Below are 24880 nucleotides of genomic sequence, written 5' to 3' on the forward strand. Positions count from 1 at the left end.
TCACGTCAGTTTTATCAACTTATTATTAACATGCTTATGTCAGGAAACTTGGAAAGAGGAGAGAAATATTAGGACGTAAAAACAAATATCTACCCAGAGAAAACCACAGGTAATATTTTTCAATATTTTTAGTGCTTTTCCCTTTTTAATACCTTATAAATACCTTTCAAATTGTATATATAACAATTTCCTTTGTTATAAAAACTCAGTAAACTTAATTTTTAGTTAATGTACAATATTCCAGAGTAAGTATTTACTTCATGATTTCCCTAATGCTGGGTATTTATTCACTTGCTTTGAGGCATTTCACTACGGTGAACAATTCTGCAATTATGCACATACCATTGTCTTTATCTTGATTCTGCTAAGGAGATTTATTGGGACTATCAAGGAAGAATATGTTGAAATAGAATTACTAGGTCACTAAGAAGGAGCACTGTAAAGCGCTGCCTGCCTGTTGTCCAATTACCTTCTTCCCAGCAGTGTATCAACTTAGATGGTTTTCTATGCACTACACAGTATTATTATTTATGCTTTATACATATTTGAACAATTACAAATAGAAAAAATATCAGCCATTTTATTTGCAGCTCTTTAATTAGAAGTAAATTGAATACTTTTTCATAAAATAATTTGACATTAGAATTTTAGCTTTCATTAATTATTTCTTCAAGTTACTTGGCTGATATGGTTGTGATTTTTCCCAATCTATCCGAATGTTCCCTTTTTACAATAACTGCCATTGTCTAAAGTTATCATTGCAAATATATTCACCTTTGTTATTTTCAGTGTTATTTGTGATATTGTAACAGAGTATGTTCTAATATGCAGTAGGGATCATCATCTCCAATAGTTTTTAAAACTTCATGTTGTCTTCTGAGTTTTGAAGATAAACTTTAGAATTTGTTAAAGTCCAAAAACAAACCTGTTGAAATGGTGCTGAAATTTTGGTAAAGTATAAATATGAGAAAAATAGACATCTTTACAATATTTCATTTTCCTTAATAACACAGTTTCATAGTTTCCTTCGTTTAAGTCCCATGTATAACTTGTTACCATTATTAACAGGTATTTTCATATTGATGTTGGTGCTGCTAACCATGCATGAAATCTCTTTTTATCTTTATACATTTTTGAATTATATAGGAAAGAATTCTCTGTACAATGATTTTATCTTTGAGCACATGCTTGACTTGATTAGTTCTAAAGTTTTATTTTAGGTATTATTATCATTTTAGTATTATGCTCAGTATTATATTTTAGAACTAATTTTTAGTCTAATAAAGGAAACCAAATTAGTAAACAATTTGAAGGTATGAATTCACATACCAACTTTATTTTTTCTCACAACTTCTAACCCACTCTGCATTTAGTCTTTGCCAAACCCTGGATAAGCTCTCAGAAGATCCTATACCTTTGCAATACATAATGAATGCATTATGTGTACATATATACACGAATGTATCATTACCTTTGGTAATGAATGCATAATCCTTTTGTTCTAGCATTGAAATACAACAGTCCAGTTTAAGAACTACATAATTCCACCCCAGCCCAGTGCAACAGTGAAAACTTAGAATTTTTGTGTAAGTTAAAGTTCCTAGGTTATAACTTAAATATCTGAGATAAGCTCTGCTTATCAACAGTGGTTTATTCTTCAATATATCACTGTATTCTATCTGGTAGTATTTTAGTATCTATATTCTTAAATGATATTACCTTATATACTCCAATTTCCCAAACTGTGTTCCAGCATCCCTTGATATGTTAATAGGAGCAGGTGTTAGTGGGATAGGAAGGAGAAAGAATGTTTCTCAGTTCATATAAGTTTGGAAATCACTCTTTGCTACATATATCCATAGATATTCATGATATACAATGTCACATTAAGGTTTGTAAAAAATTCTCTATATAAATAAACTATTTGTCTTCAGATTGAATCCAGGCTGTTCTTGTGACTTACTTTGACAAAAAACTTGATGGAAAATACGTTGTGCAAGTTCTAGAGCCCAAGCCTCAAGAGGTCTTGTACCTTCTGTCTTTGCCCTTTGAACAAGTACTTAAATATTACCATGTAAGAAAGTCTCTCAACTCTACTAAAGGATGGGAAACATACAGAGAAATGCTGGCTGTTGACTACATGAGTCTATGTGGTCAACAGCCAGCATCAAGCAGACACATGGGTGAGGCCATCTTGGACCTACCAGCCCAGCTAACCACCCAACAGAACCCATCCGGCCAACTCTCAGAAGCATGGGAAATAACGAGTCATCATTGTAGCAAAACAGAGGCTGGGAAACTATAACCCAAGTGCCAAATCTTGCCCACCACACTGCTTTTGTATGGCCCTCGGGTTAAAAAAAAATGAATTTTACACTTTTAGATGGTTGGAAAAAATGAAAAGAAGACTATTTCATGACATGGGAAAGTTATATGAAATTCAAGCTTCAAAGTTCATAAATAAAGTTTTATTGGACACAGTCACACTCACATATTGTTTATGGTTGCTTTTGTACTACAAATAGAATTGAATAGCTGTACCATAGATCATATGGTCCACAAAGCCTAAAACATTATCTAATCCTTTATAGAAAAAATGTGCTGACCCATGTTTTAAAGCAAGAACTTGTAGGACAGTTTGTTACACATGCTAGCTGACTAATAGGTGCAATTCCACGTTTTATAGTCATATGTATATTTGTATAATTAAATTTGTTATTAATTTCTAGAATACTTCATGGTCTCTTTTTTGAAGCTTGTTAAGGTTTTCTTTGTAGCTTACTTAGTATTTGGTCAACGTCTGCAAATGTTCCATGTTCACGAGTAAGGAGTATATGCTCTCTGTTAATAGATTATGAAGTCTGACAAATAACTATTACTTCAACTTCATTAATTACACTAAATAAACCTTCACAATTTTTCTCATCTATTTTAGATAATATGTTAAACCATTGAAACTACAATTATGTTTCTCCCAATTTCTTCCTGACCTTCTAAAAGTTCTAAATTTCTATGTTTCAGAAAGATTTACCTTGATATGTTTAAAGGTAGATTGGAGCCATCAACTCCTTATTTTCCAAACAGAGTATATAGCAATGGCCACCAAAAGCGGCCAGTCCCAGAGTTTCAAAGATCCAGTTCAGCATTTTAGTTTCCCTTCCTCATTTCCCTTCATTAAATTGAATGGAGTACTCAGACTTAAATAAACTCAGACATTCCAATGTCTGGATTTTTCTTTTTTTTCCAAAGTTAGCAAATGAGAAAAGAAAAACAATTCACAATAGAGGAAAAAAAATCATTAAGAAAGGGAAATATAAATAGATAAATTGGAAGATTAAATTAATGTGCATGTGTAGGGGTGGGTGGGGAGGGTGTGCACGCATGGGAGAAGTGGGTGGGGGAGAGAGAATGCTCACTTGTTTTCTTTTCCTAGCTAGGATTACAACAGATATAAATTTTGTAGTTAGAGAAAATGGGAATAAGTAATTATTTAATCTGTGAGTGCTGTGATAATCAGGAGATTCCAATTTGAGCCTCACTTACTGGTGAGCTGCATGATATGGGGAAAACACTTAAACTTGAACTAAGGTAGGTCGAGTCTGGCCATGGAAGTACAGAGCAGCTTGCCAAAACTACTGTGGATTGTTCAGGTAAGGATGGCAAGGAGCAGTTGGTCACTGCAGAATGTCTCAGGATACTGAATAGCTAGTGGAAATCCAAACTCAGCAGGGATGTCAGCTGTGAGCACTAGAAGTGAGGTGGAGTCGATTCCTACAAGAAACATCAGTTGATACGAGATCAAAGTCTAAGCAAGGCTTTCTAAGCCAAAGGTAAGGGAGACAAGAATAACTCCTGAGTGGGGACAAAATAGATGCAGAATAGAACCCTAGTTTGGAGCAAAAGCTGGCAGGAAATTGGACAAGGCAGGAATGAGTCAGAGTCTGAGGGGCAAACCCAAGCATTAGGAGATCTAGTCAAACTGCAAATTCTCTACCCAATTCAAAAATCAAGAGCAAAACAAGGTCAGCCAGAAAAATTTGGAGATCTGAACTTACACCTACCCCCCAAAAAAGGCACTTAGAGGTGGCTTTGTGGAGTCTCCCACCAAACTTAAAGGGATCTTTGGCCTATGATGCTGTTAAATTGAAAGCTCTTATACTTAGGAAGGGGTTAAATTCGATGATATCCAAAGTTTTATCCAGCTCCCCAAGTGTTTAGGGCTCTAACATTCTATAAATCTAAAAATACGCATTAAGTTTCCATGGAGAAAAAAGGGGATTAAATGTTTTATCCAGGGAAACAGAGTTTATGGAATCCCTCCCACCACCATCACCTCCTCCCCAAACCTGCTCTCTATACATACATATAAATATCCTACCACTACCACCTAATTCTTTCTACTAAAAGGCAGTGTGGAATGGTTTATAGCCCTTGTGGAAAAAAAAGAAAAAGAAAAAACAGGAGGGGGAAGTGGGAGGGAGAGGGATGACATTCCATTCTATCCTGACTCACTTAAGGACATCATTTGATTCTCAGTCACAAAGAATTCTCTTAACAGAGTGGAAAGAGCCCTGGTCATGAGGAGCTTATTTGGAGTTCCAGCGGTTCCCTTTGCATTGTGTAAGCCAAAGGGATGAATTCCGGGGCTATGTTGCTCTCTTTCTTTTTGCCTACAGGCTGATTTTATAGTAACAAAACATAGACACTTAAATTTATTTCCAAATAAGCAACATTCAGAAAACGTACTAAATAAAATACGAACATTTTACAAGGGACCATCTATTAGCTGATAATGGCAGAACTGCCACAGGATACATAAGAAAATAAATGTGACCCTCATCAAACATCAGATCCATTTATCCAAATCAGTTCTTCTGCATGGAAGCCAGATAAACCTTCAATACTATGGCTCAAAGCCTAAGGTGGGGGTGGGGGGTGGGGGGTGGTAAGGGAAGGTTACAATTAACTAAATATGGAGGTTGAGGATATATATATATATACACACATAAATCACATGAAATGCAACCTCATAAGATGCTAAGTAAAAAAAAAAGAAAAAAGCTGGTAGAAAAGTTTTTAAATGGGGCCATAAGGAAGAAGAGACTATTAACAACAACAACAACAAAAAAAAACGTTGACCAGGGAGGTTTCTCTATGTATATTGAAAACATGTAGACTTGGGAGAGTCTAAGGTTGCCAGCTTTAGTGGGGGGAGGAATTAGTCAGAGTTAAAAGAGACTTGCATAGCCTCCAAGCCCTGGGCAAAAGTGTCTGGACTGGAACTTAATCTCTGGGACTCCTGATACGCCCAGCCTCTCTATTCTGCTCCTTTTCACCCAGCTAAGGATCCACTGCTTTCAGGATTCTCGTCCCCATCCCCCACTCCATTCTCCCCACTAAAATCTCGTTTGAGGAAAAGAGCTAGGAAAACTTATTTATTTATATCAGCATAAACTCATGCTTTAACACTCCCTACACGGTTTGAAGCTTGAGAGTGGACAAAGCTGTTTGTCAAAAATACAAATCTATAATTGCAAAATTTATGAAACCACCAAACTATAGATAGGTAAGAAAGAGTTATTTTCCATGGAATACAGGTTCTTTCAAGACTTCTAAATAATACCAGTAGGCGGCCACTGACAAAAATCCTCCCTATTCCCTTAGCAAACTACGTCTTCAATGAGGCCTTCGTGAATATGAATATAAGTGAAATCCAACTAAGAAGGTCATACACAATATCTGTTGGTTTTTTAATTTGAAAACAATTCAAATGCAAAGACAGGATAGGAGCAGGAAGACAGAGATGAGGGGATGGTAAGGAAGGCAGGAACAGGGGAATGAAACGGACAGTTAGGAAAGGGAAATGGGGACGGGACAAGAGATATCTTTGTTAGAAATTAAGTGAGATGCTTTTATTTTCTGTTAAAAATAAAGATTAAGGAAATTATCGATGTTCTTAACAGAGAAGTAAAACTAAAAACCTTCAGGAAGGAAGAAGTTACCCATTAAAGGAAAACATGAAAATGGCATGGGAGAATGCATGGATGCATTTTACTTAAGAGTTCAAAGGCCTGGATACAGCTTTTCAAAGAAACCCATTAGCACACCGTAGCAATGAAGAAACACACGAGTGTTTCATTCTTTATGAAATTTGATCCAAGAATGCAGGGAATAAATAACTTAGTAGAGTGTTCATAGTTTCAAATTCATTGCCTACAATGGGAGACAAGTGTCTCTTGAAAGGAAATAGAATATGGGTTAGTTAGAGTCACTTAGGGTTTTGTTTTTTTTTTTAAAAAAAACAGGACTATTTATAGCTTTAATTAGAAAAATAGTACAAAGTTAAATGTATCCTTAAGCCTTTGAGCTAAAACTGGAACAGAAATAATTTATTTACCTACAATGAGGTCATCCAGGCCAACTAAAACTTCTGTTAGAATTTAATCAAATTGGTATAATAATGCTAGTTATATCATGCTAACCAGGATTTCTGATTGGCAGTTATATAGAATTCAATTAAAGAAAAACTGTGGAAGTTAACTCATATAACAATTACAACTTAGCAGAGAAAAAGCTTGTAAAAACATGGGGTCCATGAATAAAAAATGATACGAGATCTTCGATGGTAAAAAATTGGGAACTATAATTTATAATTTTCAAAAAATTGAGATTCTCCTAAAGTACTAAGCACTGCGCTAGCTGATTTTCATGTCTATTCTGTTCTGTATTTTTTTTTCACTTCTCACTGTGACATAAGCATTGCATGCTCATTTTGTATAGGCGAACCTGAGATTCAGAGCAATCAGAAGAGTTGCTCAAGGCCACAAAGCCATTCAGTGGAAGGCTCAGGGGTCAAATTCAGGTCTTCTGCTATTCTGGCATATTACAAACCCCTTGATTAGTTTAGGCAAAGTCCTCATTTCTGACTACATCTACTCCCATCCCTTTGTTTCGTAGGACTTGACATTGGGGCTCCTTCCTTTTTTCCCCTTGGCCAGTTTTGCCAAACTTAGTAGCTTTGCCCATCACTGGTTCATGCATTCACTCACTGAAAGAACATTTACTCAGTGTCAGATACTCAAAACAAGCACTAGAAATGAAACTCAAAGAAGACACAGCATCTGCCTTAAGAAATTGCAGTCTTGTCAAGGAGGAAGATGTAAAGGACAGTTGAACGCAATAGATGATTTCATGCAGAGGCATACAGGCAGCAATTATACTAGACAAGTGAGGCAGGAAAAGCTCCAGAATCTTGTATGCATTTTATAGGCCTAGTAGGTGCCAGAGAAATGAGGAAAAGCAATGTTGGAAGATTACACAGGATTACAAGACCATGACGCGTTATAAGGAATCACAAGTAGTTCTGGGCAACGGGCGCAAAGGGAACAGAGGTGTGATTACACGTGTTAAGGTAAATAATTTAAACTTTACCCTTAAAGCTGTGAAGCATCCCTGAAAGACCTAGGCATGATCAAATTTGCATGATGGCATCAAGATGTCTTTTCTCTAAAATTAGCATTAAATGTAAGTAGTTATAGTCCTTCCTATCCATCAATAGCCAAGAAACGCTCCATGATATATTCTCTGATATTCCACACGAGCCCATTAAAAATAATTTGACATCAAATTCTGGAAATGACCCAATTAAACTGAGCTCTTCAATAAACTTGATTCAATTCAACAAAGATTTGTTTAGCACTTATGTCTAGAACGCCTTGTACTAGGGCATTTAATTTCACAGTATTTTAACGTAGCAAATTCTGAATATAAGGGGAATATTAAACTATAACTCAGAACCTAATTCAAGAAAATCAGAGCATTCAACACCAATAGAATTCATTTATTTGCTAAAGAAACTGCTACCATATTTTAAAAGGTAAGCTTATTTAATGCAGTTAGTATTACTTATGAAGCCTTGGTGTAACCAACTTTTTAGGAATGCCTTCACTAGGACTATACTGACAAACATTTTTTCTGCATTTGTAGCAGTTTTCAAAAAGCAATTTAAAAGTTGCTATCAGTTATTCTCGGAGGTACTTTTTCCTTCTCTCTTTATTTTGTTTTCTGTGTCATAAAATTACACTCAATTCAGTATTTCTTTCTTTGAAATACTGTCTAATTCTACTAATCCTTCAAGATACATCTCACATGGCACTCTCTCCAGGAAGCCCTCCTCCCTTGCTGGGTTTGGGTAGTAGCACTTTGTCTGGGTTCCCCTGGCACCTGGTGTTAGAGATGCTTACCCCAGCACTTCACACACACTATTTAAATCATTGGTTTACTTGTTTGCTTTCCAAATTAGACCATGAGCTTCTCCAGAGTCCATACATATCTTTCATCTTTGTATCTGCAGGGTCAGTATATACAATCAGTGGCCCGTAAGTGTTGCTTAAGAGAGGAAGAGGGAAGAATAAAATGTGTTCTATTTCTATTCTCTCCATCATTTCGATTTTTCTTCATCGTAATTTCTTTTCTTCCCACTATTCCTCCCCAACCACTAATACATCATTTTTATTCTTCGCTTCTTAGTTTCAATACACATCACAACTCCCAGTTTCTCTCTTGAGATCCTAACTATTACAAAAATGCTGATCCAGTATGTGAGCAGCACAGGTCTGAGAGTTTGCTGCTCCTTAGCGTAGCAGAGACGTTTGTTTTAACAGGCCCTGGATTAGCTCCTTTATATCTCCTATTTTGCGTTTTAGCTGGGGACTTTTAACATGCTTCAGCTCTGCCTAGCTTTCAGTATTAGCAGCTGGGTAAACAGACTTTCTGCAACACCCTGGATAAAATGGCAAGCTCAGGGGGAAAGTCTTCCACATTTAAATTAAAAGAAAAAAAGAGTCTTGCTCATGACCATGATTGGGGAATAGTAACACCTGAGAGCCCTTCAGGGGACTTGTCCGTATGCTGGCTGTGGAAAAGCCAGCTGATGACAAAAACATGTAGCTGCTGTCCTGCATGAGGCCCACCGTCCTCAGAGAGAAGCATCAAACTGTATTTAGCAAGAATAACAGAGAAGTGATGTAAGTGACTGACATTCCTGGTAGGCGCTTTCAAAATAGTCTGTGAGTTCCATAGGAGAATGCAAAGGGAATCACCAGATTCTAAAATTTTAATGAATGCTTACAGTGAGCAAGGAAGTACTCAAAAATTACTTGTCAGAATACTTGGGAAGGAAGATTTGAAACACAAGAGGAAATCCATGTGTATATTTAGGAGACCAAATTTAGTTAAAATGCATAAATGTTTTTTGTTATCATTTTTGGATATCAAATTGGGTATAAGGTGTGAGAGTTTTTCAAATAAACTCACAGCATCCATCATAACTAAATTAAAAATGCAGTTTGTGATTAAAGTTATCTGCAGTGCAAATCCAGTTCAATTGCCCTCCGTGTTTTTATATATCTTAGTAGTTTAAAAAAATAAATATATAGGCTCAGGAAAGCATTAAAGGGAAGTACTTATGATAAAATTTATAGCAGAAAGCAGACATAAAGATGGTATGCTCACATGGTAATGTAGTGATTGTAACTAAAAATATGCTTTTACTATAGAAATAAATTGCAAAGCAGGGCAAAAAATTTGCACAGGGTCTCAAACTAATAATTATACATCGATGTTTATAGCAGCATTATTCACAATAGCCAAAAGGTGGAAACAACCCAAGTGCCCATCAACAAATGAATGAAAAAACAAAATGTGCTACATACACACAATGGGATATTATTTGGCCATGAGAAAGAATGATGTTATTAGACATGCTGAAACATGCTCAGTAAACTAAGTAAGACACATAAGAACAAATACCATATGATATCTAGAAATAGCAAATTCACAGAGAAAGTACAATAGAGGTTACTGGGGGATGGGGGAACAGGGAAGTAGGAGTATTTGCAAAAATTTTTAACACATGAATTATTAGAAAAGTAAAATGAAAAAGTAGCATGTATATCAACATGCTCAAAAAAAAAAAAAAAAGCTAGTATTAACAAGATAGCCTGTAGACTAGAAGTAAAAAAAAAACTATGTAAAATATGGAAAACTAACTTCTTAGGCTCATCAAAACAAAATATTTCATGGAAGGATTCTGAAAAAACAGCAACATGTATTCTAGAAAGTCTGCTAGGGCTACCCTAATGAAAGTACCAGAACATCACGGAGTTTTATCTATGTTTAAATACTGTGTATTCCTAGTGCTAAGAACAATGCCTGTGGCATACTAGGTGTACGATAAATATCTGCTGAACAAATGGGTGACAGAAGAATAAATGAATGAATGAATGAGAAACATATACCATTTAAATTTAAGCTGGAATTCAGAGTGGCTGGAATATTTTGAACTCTCTATCAGGTACAGTAGTCCCTTCAAGATGTCTCATCAGGTTAGATGGAAAATGGAAATTGCTGATAAGCAAACTCATTTTATGATCCCCAAATTCCTTTACTTCACAAGTTTAGGAAACTATTCTATTGTAAAGTTTATCCTGACCTCTATAACATAACCACCTGCCAACACCCCCCACTCTATGCACCCACCTACAACCATTTTCTGCCTTGCTCACTGCTACCAGCCTCCGTGTTCTCTTAGCTACTCGCTAAACTCCCTAATCATTACCCTAAGCCTAGAACGCTTCTCTGCAGATATCTGCCCATCTCCCTCTCTCGTTTCCCACAGGCCTCTACTCAGAGGTCACTTTATCAGAAAGGTCCTCCTTGACACCAGCTAGATGCAATAGCCACCCTCATATCCACCTTTTGGCATTCCTCATTTCCATTCCCTGCATATTTTTCACCAACTTACTTTGTTTTGTTCACTTCTCTATTCCCAACTACATAGTCGGTGCTCAATAAACACTTATCAAATCAAAAAACAAAGACCCATAAGTATTTCATATGCCACTTTATCCATAGTAAGAGAAAGTGGAAAAGGCATAGCCTTTTGAATCCTACTTCTAACTAGTCACTATGCATCTGACCTCAAGACTAACTTTCCTACACTTCATATTTTTCAGCTGTAAATGGGAATAAGAATACTTATCTGGCATGTATTAAGCATCTATTAAATGCTAGTTTCTTGTCCCTGCCTCCTTTATGTGACTGAGAACTACTGTGGCTATATATTCAGAAAGCACATTTAAATTGATTCACAAGTTCTGAGTTCATCAGAATTTGGTTGAGCAACCTGGTTGAGCTAACTTGTTGAGCAAGACTAGAATGTTAAGCAGAACCCTTAACAGTGTCATGTCCACAACCACTAATGTAATTGTGTTTGCATTTGATAACTGGTAGATCAGATAAAAGGAACAAAAAGGAGACCTTATTTCTTGAAGGTACTGTCACCCGAGCAGAAAACCAGATAGTTGAGAATAGCTTGCTGGAGACATAGAATTGTTCTTGAAGCCTGACTGTGGAATAATGGTAAGCCTGGTAAGTACTCCAGGGAAGAGGGGGAGAAGGAACCAAATGGGAGTGTGGCTAGAGCAGGGGCTTTATACTGAAACATAATATGAGTGACAGTGGAAAGGAAAGGTGAAGTCAGACTGGAAGCTCATGGATGTCAGACTGAAGAGACTAGATTTAATCCTATAATGAATAGGGAGCTCTCTTCAAGTTGTTGAGTACTGAAAAGTATAGAATCATATAATGAAAATGATAAATTTTAAACATTTACAGTGGCTTCTGAAAGCCAAGTACTAAAAAGCATTAATGGATCCAGTGACATTTGTTCAAAAAAAAGAAATGATAAGATTATAAATGGAAATTAATCAATATTCCAATCTTCCCTGGTTATCACTTGATCCATCATGGAAGAGAAGAGATTTTAGCTGCAAGAGACTGAAGAATTGCAAACCAGAGCACCAAGAAATGACAACACACTAGCACAAAGAGGTTATGAAATCTGGCCTCCAAACAGCTAAGGGCTGTACTTGCATTCTACACTTTAACAGCAGTACCTGTGATGATGCAAACTCCCCTTTCAAATTTTCTTAGGATTACCCACTGGTTACCCACTGGTCTCTTCTTTGTGGTTTGATTCCTTATACATTCTTAATTCTGCATAAAACATAAAAACCTTATGGGTTCCAGAATGTTGCAATCCTTACTTCTGTGTGCATAAGAGTAGAAAGAAGGAGGTAACAGATCATTTCATTCACCCCAAAGAGAGAAAGAAGAAGTTAAACTATTACAGATGATGTTAAAGTCTTTCCAGAGCAGAATTCTACCACGGAATTTAGCAAGGAATAAAAAGGTTTGGGGACATAGAAAACCAATGGCTTAATTTTGTGGTTCCTAAACTTAAAACGGGCTAACAAGGAAATAACAAGATGACAGTTGTATGCCTAGGTTTTGTGTTTTTCTTGGGATCCACTCTTCTCACAGCATGGATACGATTTATTTAGACTCTCAAAGAGCTTTTGATAAAGTTTCTCACAAGTGGCTATTATTTAAACTCGGTAACTATGGTGTGAAAGGAAAAAGTCCTATCAACAAATTAAATGAATTAAAATTGGTTGAGAGACAAAGGGGCAAAAAGCAGAAATAAATGGACAATTCTCATGTGTAGAAAGGTTAATGATCAAGGGCTCAGGGGCTTCATGGTAGAATCAGAGTTATATTTAACTAATGACCAGGAAAGGGGAGCCTAATTCTCATCTCCCTACATATCAGCCCCACACACACAGCCCCCATTGATTTCAAGGGCATTTGGCAGCTGGAAGAAGGATAGGCAGTGTTCAGAAGTGCTTAAAATCCAAGATAGAGTAAATAGGTAAATTGAATGTTGACTCAGAAATTCACACGGATATTCTCAAATGTAAAGGGAACTGAAATAAAAATAAATTAGCAGAATTTTATTTCTACACAAAAACACATTGGACTTTTCAGAAGACAAGATAGGGTAGCTGAACAAAATTGCTTAATTTATTGGCAGGAGAGCAAATTTTCCTTAATGAAGAAAAACTCATGTGGCCATTTTGATATGCAAAAAACCACAAAGTCTATTTCTATAAATTGAGAAGTTTTAGAAGCAAACAAAATTGAAACAGAAAGGAAAGAGTAAAAACTACCACTTTTGTGGGGGCAGACTTGAAAAATTGATACAGGTTTCAACAAAAGCATAACCTGACATCAATGTAATAATTTAGAAATCAAATACTTTAATTAATTAACATTAATCCTTTATGACCCATAACTCAAGTCACATTTTCAACAACCCAGAATTCTAATCATGACAAACATTCACAAGAAGGGCTCAGAAAAGCCAACAAGTTCTTGATATAACTGGGTTTTTGGAAAATGGATACAATGGTACTTACATCACAGGGGTTGTATTATTTTGCTAATGCTGCCAGAAAGCAATATGTATGAGAAATGGAAAAGCTTTTAAAAAGGGAATAAGTTATAAGTTTACAGTTCTAGTGCTGAGAAAATGTCCAAACCAAGGCACCAACAAGAGGTTACCTTCACTCAAGAAAGGTTGATGTTGTGGAAAATACCTCTGTCAGCTGAGAAGGTACACAGCTGGCATCTGCTTGTCCCTTGCTCCTGGGCTCTGTTGTCTTCAGCCTCTGTTTTCTTTGGGGGTTCCTCACTTGGCATCTGTGGGCCCTCACTTAGCTCCTCTGTAACGTAACTCTGGGTTCTGGCTTGCTTGGCTCTCATGAAGGCACACTGCAACATTTGCTGGGCCCTGCATCTCCAAATGTCTGGGTTTCATGTTGGCTCTGTCAGCTCTGAAGCAACTGTTCTCCAAGCGTCTGCACCTGCTCTGAGCTTTCTCCAAAATGTTTCCCCTTTTAAAGGGCCCTATTAAACTAATCAAGACCCACCCAGAATGGGCAGAGCCACATCTCTGTGAAGATAATCTAATCAAAGATTTCCACCCTGCAGTGTTGAATCCAGTTTAAAAATGCTGCCCCCACAAGATGGAATCAGGATTAAAAATGGCTTTTCTTGGGTACATACTAGTTTCAAACAGGCTTAAATGTGAAAATGTGTGTAGAACACTTAACATGGCAAATGTATAAAAATAATGTTGCATTATTACTATTAGCATTTTAGATATACTAAATCCAAACAAACAGTTGCATGCCACAAATAAACAACCTAGTTCAAGTCATTATGACTTTCTTAGTATCGTCACAACTATGGTTCAGTACTGAATAAAACATAAAATGCTTTCAAGTAAAGTAAAAACATAGCTTTAAAATATCTTTTCACTATTCAGTTTTGTGCAATGAGAGAGAGAATTACAAGTTGATCTAAATGAGCCACAAAAGAATACCACAAAACACCAGATAAATGCTTACTGCATATTAGTTTGTAAATGTACAAGTACTAAATTCAAGCTTACCGTGCAGATAGTATTTTAATAAGCTCCTTTCTATTCTGGACCCGCAGGTGGTTAGTCTTGTACTTGCAATCATCAATCAATTCAGGCAAATTTAGGATCTAAAAGGGAAAAATAATTTAAGTTTAATTCACAGGTTTTTCTTGTACCTGCCTAAGGGTGGGTGTGTTCAGAGCCGACCACTGACTCTCCAAAACCACTCCTTGCCAGTGATTACACCTCTCAACAAATGGATAAGGAGGGAAGGGTCACATAATTAGGATGGATTATGCTAGTGACTGGTTTTTTTTTCACTTAAGGAGTGGGTACCTTCCTTAAGTGGGTACCATTTAAGCATGTACCCACATACAAGAGCACAGAAAATGTTATCAGAACCTCATAAGCCTTTTGCCCATATATGAAAATATAAAAAAAAGAGTTATCAGTCTCCCATAGCAAGTCATGTTTAAAGAAATAAGGAGACAGACACAAAACTGGCTCAAACTGACCTAATTCTGACAACCAATATTATAAGTACCATTTGCCCTGAAATAAAGCACACAATCATTACTACCTTGTAGGCATATTCATTTATTTGTTCCATGTGTAAATAAAATAATATTGTCTGTCCCAGGGGTCTTATCCAGGATGTTGGGATGAGGCGCTAAAATAAAGGCAAAGCGTATGCATTTCCTCCAAATGCTCGCCATTAAAACAATGTCAAATTAAAAGATATGCTTCCTATAGAAGTATCCCTATTTTTTCTTTAATATGCCTCCCTGAAGGAATAATGAAATGTTTTTATATACTTTGTCTTTTGCTCTTCGTCAATAAAGGAAAATATATCTTGCAAGTCCCCTCAGACATCTTGCAGTTTTAACAAGACCATGATGAAAGTACCAAGTGGATTTGGAAGGGAAGAGAAGTTTTAAAAAGAATGTGTTGAGGCAGTGTTTGGCAGTTGTGTTGGAGAGTCATATGGCTTACAGAAAGCTTCATCACCTCTATTAATGCATTTTCTCTGAGTATAAACATTTAACGGTTTCATTTGTTTCCTATAGTTTAAATAAAATCAAGTCATTAATCATCTTAAAAGAAGAGAGAGGTGAAGAAGTTTCCCTTAAAGTAAAGACGCCATCTCCATGGTATGATTTCTCTTTCCCATATTTTACTTATTCAATGCCCTCGAGGATTAATAAAGACAGCATTACTCTCCTAGATTTTAGAGTGACACCACATCCAGTGCCCTTTCTAAAACACTCCCCATTGCCACACCTGATCCCCAAAGTGGCCTCAAGGCTTGGTCAGGAATCAGAACCCCTGCCTCCCTAACAGTAAATAAGTCATCTCAAGAAAAAGCAAGTGTTTTCACTAAATCAGAGGTTAAGATTATAAATCTGGCTTCGCCCAGAATATACTATGAACTACATAAAAAACTAACTGAGCAATTGCATTCAAGGGTAACTGGGAAGTTCCTGTTGCCCTTCGCTGTATTTGACTTATTTGACCTCCTTTCTCTTTGAAAGTAGGTGTAAAACAGTGGGTCAAAGAAGTCATCCTTCTGTCATCAGCAGTGCCAGTACTGAAAACACTTCTAGAGAGATTGTGATCATAAGCATTCTTTTGATGCTTAAAAACGAGTGCTGCTTCAGATAAAATTAAATAACGTGTGAATGTTCTTGACATACTAAGCACTAACCAAATGTGAAGTATTCTGACTAGGTATATTTTCCCCAGAAGAAATAATAAAGCATATTCTTGTTTATGAAGAAATGAGGGAGGGGAGAATAAAGGAGAAAGGGAGGAAAGGAGAAGGCAGGAAGGGAGGAAGGGTAGAAGAAAGGGAGGGAGGGCAGGCCAGTTCTCTAAAAAATGAAGAGACACGATAGCAGAAACGGCAGAATGTTTTAATCTTCTTGTTATCTAAGGCTTCCCATCTCCCTTAGAGCAAAAGCCAAACTCCTGTTACCTCCTTGATATCACCTGCTACTCTCCCATGCTGCAGTCGCCCTAGATCTCTGTGCTCCAGGAACATGTCTGTCACCCTTCTGCCTCAGGATTTTTGCAACATCTATTCCCTCTTCCCAAAATATTTTCCATCAGGCAAACAGTTGGCTAACACCTCCTCTCCTTCACTGAGTCTGCTCAAATACCAACTTCTTAAAGTGACTGCCCTGACTGCCCCACCCCCACCACAGCCCACCCAAATCCCTTGAGTCCCCCTTCCCCTACTCTAATATTTCCATACACCCATCATCCTCTAATATATTGATCATGTTTATTATTTTCTGTCTCCCCTGCTCGAGAATATGCTACAAAAGGTAAGGGTTATTTTTGTCCATTGGTGTATCCCACGCAAAGTGCTGAGAACACATCTGTCAACTGACTAATTGACCTACAGATAAATAGTGTGAACAATTTGAGATATAGGACCTTCTAGCCAGTATTCTCTGCATAGACCTTATTCCATATATCCTACAAATACTTTTTAATGTCGATACTTCCTATGACCTATGACCTCTTGAAGGAACTGTTTTCCAAGCAGGAATTGTGACATGGTACAGGTCATAGCCATTCACACTGTTCTCACTTCAATTTGTTTATGGACATTAATGATAGAACACATGTTAAGTTCAATTGCTACTTAAAATATCATCTAACAGATTATACTACATGTGGTAGTTAGATTCAGTTGTCAACTTGGCCAGGTGAAAGCACCTAGTTCTGTTGCTGTGGACATGAGCCAATGGTAGGTGAATCTCATCTGTTGCTAATTACATCTGCAGTCGGCTAGGAGGCGTGTCTGCTGCAATGAGTGACAAGTTTAACTTAATTGGCTTGTGCTTAAATGAGAGAACGCAATGTAGCACAGTCTAGCAGCTTGGCATTCCTCAGCTCAGCACTTGCAGCTCAGCCCGGGCCCTTGGAGATGGAGAAAGAAATCACCCCGGGGAAAGTTGTTGGAACCCAGGGGCCTGGAGAGAAGGCCAGCAGAGACCATCCTGTGCCTTCCACGTAAGAAAGAACCTCAGTGGAAAGTTAGCTGCCTTTCCTCTGAAGAACCAACAAAATAAATCCCCTTTTATTAAAAGCCAATCCGTCTCTGGTGTGTTGCATTCCGGCAGCTAGCACACTAGAACACTACACCTGGATGCTGGTGATAGTAGGACAATATTGTGAACATGATTAACTGCATGGAATTATACATTTGAATGTGATTATAAGGGGAAATTTTAGGTTGTATATATGTTACTAGAACAAATTTTTTAAAAACCATAGGACTGTAAAACACAAACAGGAAACCTTAAAGTACTTATAATGACATTTGTTATCAGTTGTGACAAATGTACCACACTAATCAATGTATTGCTAATTTATTTTCTGCATGATTTTTCTATAAACCTACAACCTCTCTAAATGAAATTAAAAAAGGAAACAGTTGCATCCTGAAGGCCTTGCCCCTCTTTGTTCAGCTGTTGGGAGGGATGCTACAAGAAGGTGAAAGATGCCTCTAGAATGGTGCAAGTCTGTGGCCTTGCCGTAGAGGATCTCTGAGCTGTTGGGATCTACCACTTCCCAGGAAGACTTGTCCAAAGAGACTCTTTCTTTAGCATAGTTCTTAGTGTTGCAATTCTCCCTAGTGAAGTTTCCTTGCCAGTTTATGATATTCAGTTCAGTTCAATAAATATGTATCAAGTGCACCAAAAAGGTCATCTAATTCATAGTACAATAACTCAAAACAACTAAAAGGATATTGTCTATGCAAAAAAGCACAAAAACTGAAAAATGAATTACACTATAAGATTGGGATCTACTTTTTAAATATAGGAACAGTGAATCTCCTTTGAAAAACAAAATCTGAGGTTACCTAATTTCTCAACCAATTCAGACCACCTCAGCCAGTGCAAATGGCTAAGTCCTTTGACAAGGACTTGCTGCAAATAAATTTACTGAAATGACAAAAATGTGTCATTATTCATATTGCCGCTTCAGCTTTTCTTTGACTGGTGTTTACATGGTATACATTTTCTATTCTTTTGCTTTTAACTTAGCTATATCATTATATTTGAAGCAAATTTCTTATAGACAGCATAGAATTGGATAAATTTTAAGTTTGTTAGTATTGTATCTCATCTACTTTGATTTTTATTATCTTTGTATAATTTTTTAGTGATCTCTCTAGGTATTAGAGGATATCATATGTAATTTTTGTAAGTCTACTTAGAATCAATATTTCAAGTGGAATATAAACACCTTACCTTGATATAGACCTCTATACCTTCCCTCATATTGAATTATATATTTCTTATATATCACATCTGCATACATTGAAAACCACATCAAACAATATTATAATATTTGTTTTCATCCATCAAATACATATTAAAGACCTCAAGAGTAGAACAATAAATATCTGAGTAGAATATTTACTCAGATATTTATTATTCCCATGTTCCCAGTTTCTTTCTGGCACCATTTCTCTTCTTGGTGAAGAACTTCCTTTAACCATTCTTTTAAAGCAGGTCAAGTGGCTAAAAATTCTTTTAGTTTTTCTCCATCTGAGATTATCTTTATTTCATCTCCATTTTTAAGGATATTTCCATTGGATATAGAATTCTAGGTTTACAATTCTTTTCTCTCAGCCCTTTAAATATGTTGCGCCAATTCATTCTGGCCTCTAGTTTCTGACAAGAATGCTGGAGTCAACTGAATTATAATTCCCTTTTAGGTGATATATTGTTCATTTCTGGGTGCTTTCAAGATTTTTTTTCTTGGTCTTTAGTTTTAGCAGTTTGTTTTGACATGTTTGGCATATCATTTCTTTGGGTTTACCTGGTGTAGAGTTCACAGTAGTTTTATGTCTTTCACTAAATTTGGGAAGTTTCCAGTCATAATTTCTTCAAATATTTTTTCAGCACTGTACACTTTCTCCTCTCCTTCTGGGACTATGATGACATAAATATTGCTCTTCTTGTAACTGTCACACAAGTCCCTAAGGATCTGTTCTCTTTCTCATTGTTTCTTTTTTTCCTTTTCCTTTGGCAGGGGAAGGTGTAAATCTTTTTTCCTCTCTGTTGTTCAGATTGAAAAATTTCTTTCACTTTATCTTCAAGTGAACTGACTATTTCCTGTCATCTGCATCCTTTCACTTTATCTTCAAGTGAACTGACTGTTCCCTCCGTCATCTGCATTGTGCTATTGAGCCTGTCTAGTGAGAATTTTTTTTCAGTTATTGTATTTTTCAGTTACAAAATTTCTAGTTGGCTCTTCTTCACATCACCTATTTCTTTGCTGAACCTTTCTACTTTTATATTTATTTCAAGAGTGATCATGATTGCTTGTTGCATTTGTATAAAAGCTGCTGTGAGACTTTATCAGATAATTCCAACATTTGTGATATGTCAGCATTGGCATTTATTATCTCTTCCTATCTAAACTCTGGTTCTTCAAATGCCAAGCAAATTTTGATTGTATAATGGACATCTTGAATATTACATTATGAACGCTATATTATGAGCTTCTGCATCTTATTCTAATGCTGTTGTTGTTTATACCAGGCAATCAAACTTATTAGGTACAGACCACAAGTTCCAACCCATCTTTTGTGTGTTTGGGCTCTAATATTAGGTCAGTGTTCAAAGCTTATACAGTGCTATTTGGATCTGCCCCACATATGCCCCACCTAATTTTCTTGCTAAGATGTGGGCAGTTGTCTATGTGCTAAATCAGTTCTGAGCACCTTTAGTGTACTGATTAGTGTACTGATTAGGCTCAGATCTACACATGTGCAGCTCAGGGATGTGCTGAGGAGTTCATAAACAACTTTAGGCCTCTCTTTTACAAGGTCTTTCCTCTCTGCAATCTCTCCAAAACTTTCCACTTTCCTGGAGCTCCAATTTTAATTCCTCCAGCTGGGAAGCTGGAGCTTTAGATGGTCAACCCCCACCTCCAGGTCAAGCGGCAGGTTGATGAGGAGGGAAAAAGCAACAGAGGTTTAAGCTTCTCTTTGGGGATCATATCTCAGGGATGGAGAGGAAGATTCCCATCTCTCAGAGTTTGGGCTCCTGCTAGTTCGCTTTACACTGCAATTTCTGCTGCTGTCACCAAAGGATTGGTTGGGGACAGTGGTACGAAAAAATGGAAAAGAGAAAACAACAACACAAGAAGATTTCCATGCACTCTATGAACATTAGGAGTTCCCTTTCGAAGGATATCTCCAGGGGCTCTCTCTAATCCCAGGTGCCCATTTCTGTTGTCAAGCGCATTTGTATTCTGGTCAGGGAATAACTGGAGAGAGGAAAGTAGTATATTCACTGTTGATTTTCAGGTACTTCAAATTCTGGTGTTCTTTCCAGTGCACCTGCTGCTATTTACTTTTCAGTCTTAAAATACATGCTCCATGCATTCTGTCTGATTTTTTAATCGTGTTCAGTGGAAGAGATAGAGGAAGTTTGCTTATTTCATCTTCCCCAGAACCAGAATCTCCATATCTAACTTTCATAAAGGCCATTTACCAATTTCATAATGGGAACCAGGACTATACTAAGTATTTTCTTATCTAATTTAATCTAATCCTTAAAATAACCAGAAGTTATATATTAGCATAGCTATGTATTATAATCTTGATATTATACATGAGGAAACAGATGGTTACATACAACTAAGTGCCTTGCCAGAGGCCACCTGACCAGTGACAAATCTCTTTTATGTCTCAGGAATTATACTATAATAACAGATCAGACCACCTGCTATAAAATCGGCTAAAGTACTTATTAAAATTGCAGTTTTCTGTGCCCCGCCCCAGACCTACTAAATCAAAATCTTTGAGAATGGGACTCCAGGAGATTTCTATGTATAATAAACTTGAGAACTGATGCATATTGCCTTCACAATAAAATAAATCTTCAGTCTAAATGACTTTTTTAAAAGGATGCCAATCCTCTTCAAATAGGAATATCTATTAGCATTGGCATCAATAAGCCTAAAATAGCTTACATATGTTATTTTCTTTACTCTTCTGTTCACGTTAAGGTACATAAAGTGGAATTTGTTATAAGCCAAGGTTCATTTTATACTCAGGAATATTTTCTGAGTCCTAAGCCTTGAACACAATATTCTTACCCACTCCAATCCCAAGAGAACTCCCTAATAGAGCTCCTCCCAAAGAAGTATTAGTTAACTAGTACATCAAATCCTATTTTAAAGGAGACTAGGCATAAACAAATTCCACTCATTCACTGCAGGCAGCACTGACACATTTCACCCAAGGAAGTAGAACTGCCCTTCTTTCATGATGGGCTTCTAGCTCAAAACAATTTTGATGGGCTCCCTATAAAAACTGGTGACCTCATCTCTGTAAAGCCAATTTGAATATGATTCCTCAGTAATACATAAATCTGAATATAAAACACTTAGAAGAAACTCTCTTATCCATTATATATGCCTAGAAAAAAAATGCAAACCCTTGATTTTTCTTAGTGAAAAGACTGTTAGTACAAGTTTATATCTAAGGATAAAATTATGAAGGTTGAAGGAGTACAACAAATTGTAACATTTGCTCAGGATGCCTAATAAATGATGTAAATAACACTAAAATCCTGTACAAATAAATCTTTTCTTCTGAGAATCACAGTAAGTCTCTGAGAATCACAGAAAGTCATATAGATATTTCCTTAATGGCTCATAATAGGGATTATTATATCTAACTTACTATGGAAAAAAAGAAGGTCAAGTGTGCCATTATCCAAAGGTTTGAATATTTTCTTTTCACAAAAATGTATAGTAGCGCACCCTTTCAATAGGTTGTATTTTAGTACTAAACAGTATGCCAAATATTATGCTTTGAAAACAAAAATCTTTTTCTTATACAAATTGTTCTTATGGATATTTATGAGGACATTCAAATGGTTCAAATTCACCAGCAGTAATGAATCAAAAATAAAAAGAATTCAGTGCAGTTATTTTCAACAACAGTGAAGAATATGTCAACCAGTAATTTCTTTTTTCTTTTCCTTTCTGCAGAGAGCAAACTCCAAAACATATGGTCCAGGAAGAAAATCTGTACTCATTTATAGCAATGAACTGGCTTTTACATCTCTGCAGCTAGAGTACGCAAATGACTTCACAAGCAACGGCTTCCGTATGTTTCATATTTTTAACATTGACCGTTCATAATAAAGATTCTTTGATCCCAGATCAAATGTTTGAATCAATTTTCTGTGCACTTATTCAGAGTCACCATTATAAACACTCTCCTCCTACCCACCTTAGATGTTGCAGTTCTTCCTGCAATGGGAACTATCTCCATTTGTCACCTTCTCCAAAGCACTTCCCACCCCTTTGCTGTGGTTTTAGGTCTGCTCGTTAACCCACATACAAAAGAGGCACCATAATAGATAATTTTTGTACATAATAAGTTGACTATAATAAGTTTCTTCCCCTAAGGAATTCACAGGCATCTTTAACAAAACTCAAAACTCATGGCAATGTGGTTAGTACAAAAAATGAACCTCTCCTGACCAGAATAAAATCCTCAGTAGGAGACGGCCTTATCTACACATAAGAAAAATAAAAACAAAATCATAGGGTGGGCAACAGTGGCTCAGTGGCAGAGTTCTCACCTGCCATGCCAGAGACCTGGGTTCAATTCCTAGTGCCTGCTCATGCAAAAAAAAAAAATCATAAATACATATTTCAAAACTAGAAGAAACATATTATATTGCTGGATTATAGCTGGAAAAATTGAATTGAAGCCTAAGGCCTTAAATAAAAACATAAAAGCAAAAGTCTGGATAAATAGTGGAAACATTGAATCCAAAATAAATAAAAATGTCTAGACAATGTTAAAACTTTAGACTATCTGCGACATAAAATTATTTTAAATGGTTCCAAGGCATTTCTAAAGGCTTTGTTGAGAAGCAACACTTTTTATATAACCTTAACTGCTAAAACATAAAAACATGAATTTTGCAAAAAATAATTCATTAAAAAGACTAATTTAAAAACCGTGCTCTTTTTTTAAATTATTTTCTAGTGCTAAATGAAATATATTCACCAGTAGATTAACTATATTTTGGCCTAACTTGCCTTTACATGTTTTAAAAAAAAAAATGGTGAAAGTCCATGTGTAAACACCCTTTAAAACTTTCTATATTTGTTGGACTGGTAAGAAGGTCAAATTTTAGGATAATTCACGCTGTTATGATTCTTCTTTTTCAAATGTAGCCAAACAGTCGATTCAGACCCATGAACAGCTATGTAGGTGGTATAATTTTAGGAGATTACACCAGGGTCCTGAGCTGGTTATAAACTTAGCAACACTGTTCTGTGCAAAATCAAACTTGCCCGGCTTTGAACAAAATGAGTTGTTGCATATATCATCTAAGTCATCTCAGTGATTATAGATTACCTTGCACACGGTAGCAAACTGTTGGTTATTTCCTGCTCCAACTACCAAATAGCCATCCTTGGTTTTAAAAGCCTGAAATAAATAAATAAACAAAAACATAAATATGTAAGTGTATATACTGAGACTACCACAAAAATTGACCTTAATTTCTAAAAGTTTTATATAGAAAGTTTGTTCTAAAACAGTGTTATTAAATGGGTAAATACCAACTAATAAGTATCTTTTCCTCTTATATATTTGCATAGTTGTTCTCATTGGGGATTTTGTATGCACTTCCCAGCTCTTCAATTATATCACTGAAGGAAAAAGAGCAATTTAAAAAAGTAAGGAAAACACTGAGTTTTATTTTAATTCATAACATTGAATTCTGTTTTCAGCATAGTATGTATTAATGCTAGGTTTTTCCTTGTAGGACAAAGAACAATATGGTACACTATTTTCTACAAAATATAAAAAGAATAGGTAGAAGAGAGGAAGGAAAGAAGGAATGAAGGAAATGTATTCCTCCTCCTATGTCGAATATGATATCTGAAGAGCATTAGGCTATTAATAATAGTTTTTAAATGTTCATGTATCAATCAAGTGACTGCATCCATACAATAGAATGCTGACTAAAATGGATCTCAAACATAATATAACAAGGTTTTATATGTTCGTATTTTTTGCTTGATTTGGTAAGGAATGTTAAGAAAATATCACATAACTATTTTAAACATTTATTTTCCCTTCTCCACAAAAAGCAAACGCAAACTGAATATTAATAGATAATGCACGTGCATGTTTCAAACTATGGAAAAGAGATCTACAACAGAAATGTGAGTAAGGGACAAAAGATATCTGAGCTGAGGTGGAGCCGTTTCTAACTATGAAGTTACTGAGGACCTTTTTCAGTTCTTTTTCACTTGCTTTTTTGGAGAGGGAAGAGTAAGGTGGAGAGTGGGTAAGTAAATGTGAAGCAATTATAGAGTGCCAAGTATAATGTGTAGAAATGTTTTAAAAAATTGAATCAGTGGTATGTTCCACAAGTTTATGAGTACTGGGGGGTAGGGCATTTCTTTTCAATAAATGAAGAAATTCCCCTGTTTCTTCCTTGAGTCTCTACCATAACACAAAATATATCTCTACCAATATACAATTAA

At 36.2% G+C, this 24880-nt stretch overlaps 1 protein-coding gene across 2 annotated transcripts in view; it reads right to left on the reverse strand.

The window, feature by feature from the left end:
* The window catches only part of SUGCT (succinyl-CoA:glutarate-CoA transferase), an 878065-nt gene that overhangs the window by 449257 nt on the left and 403928 nt on the right, over positions 1-24880 (reverse strand). For both annotated transcript variants that reach the window (XM_077119443.1, XM_077119444.1), the window contains exons 10-11: positions 23742-23813; positions 14357-14454 (exon numbers count right to left, since the gene is read on the reverse strand). In XM_077119443.1, the coding sequence (XP_076975558.1) occupies positions 14357-14454; positions 23742-23813 (170 nt within the window). The remainder of the gene's footprint in view (positions 1-14356; positions 14455-23741; positions 23814-24880) is intronic.

Source organism: Tamandua tetradactyla, chromosome 1, assembly GCF_023851605.1.
Source record: "Tamandua tetradactyla isolate mTamTet1 chromosome 1, mTamTet1.pri, whole genome shotgun sequence".
Lineage (NCBI taxonomy): Eukaryota > Metazoa > Chordata > Mammalia > Pilosa > Myrmecophagidae > Tamandua > Tamandua tetradactyla.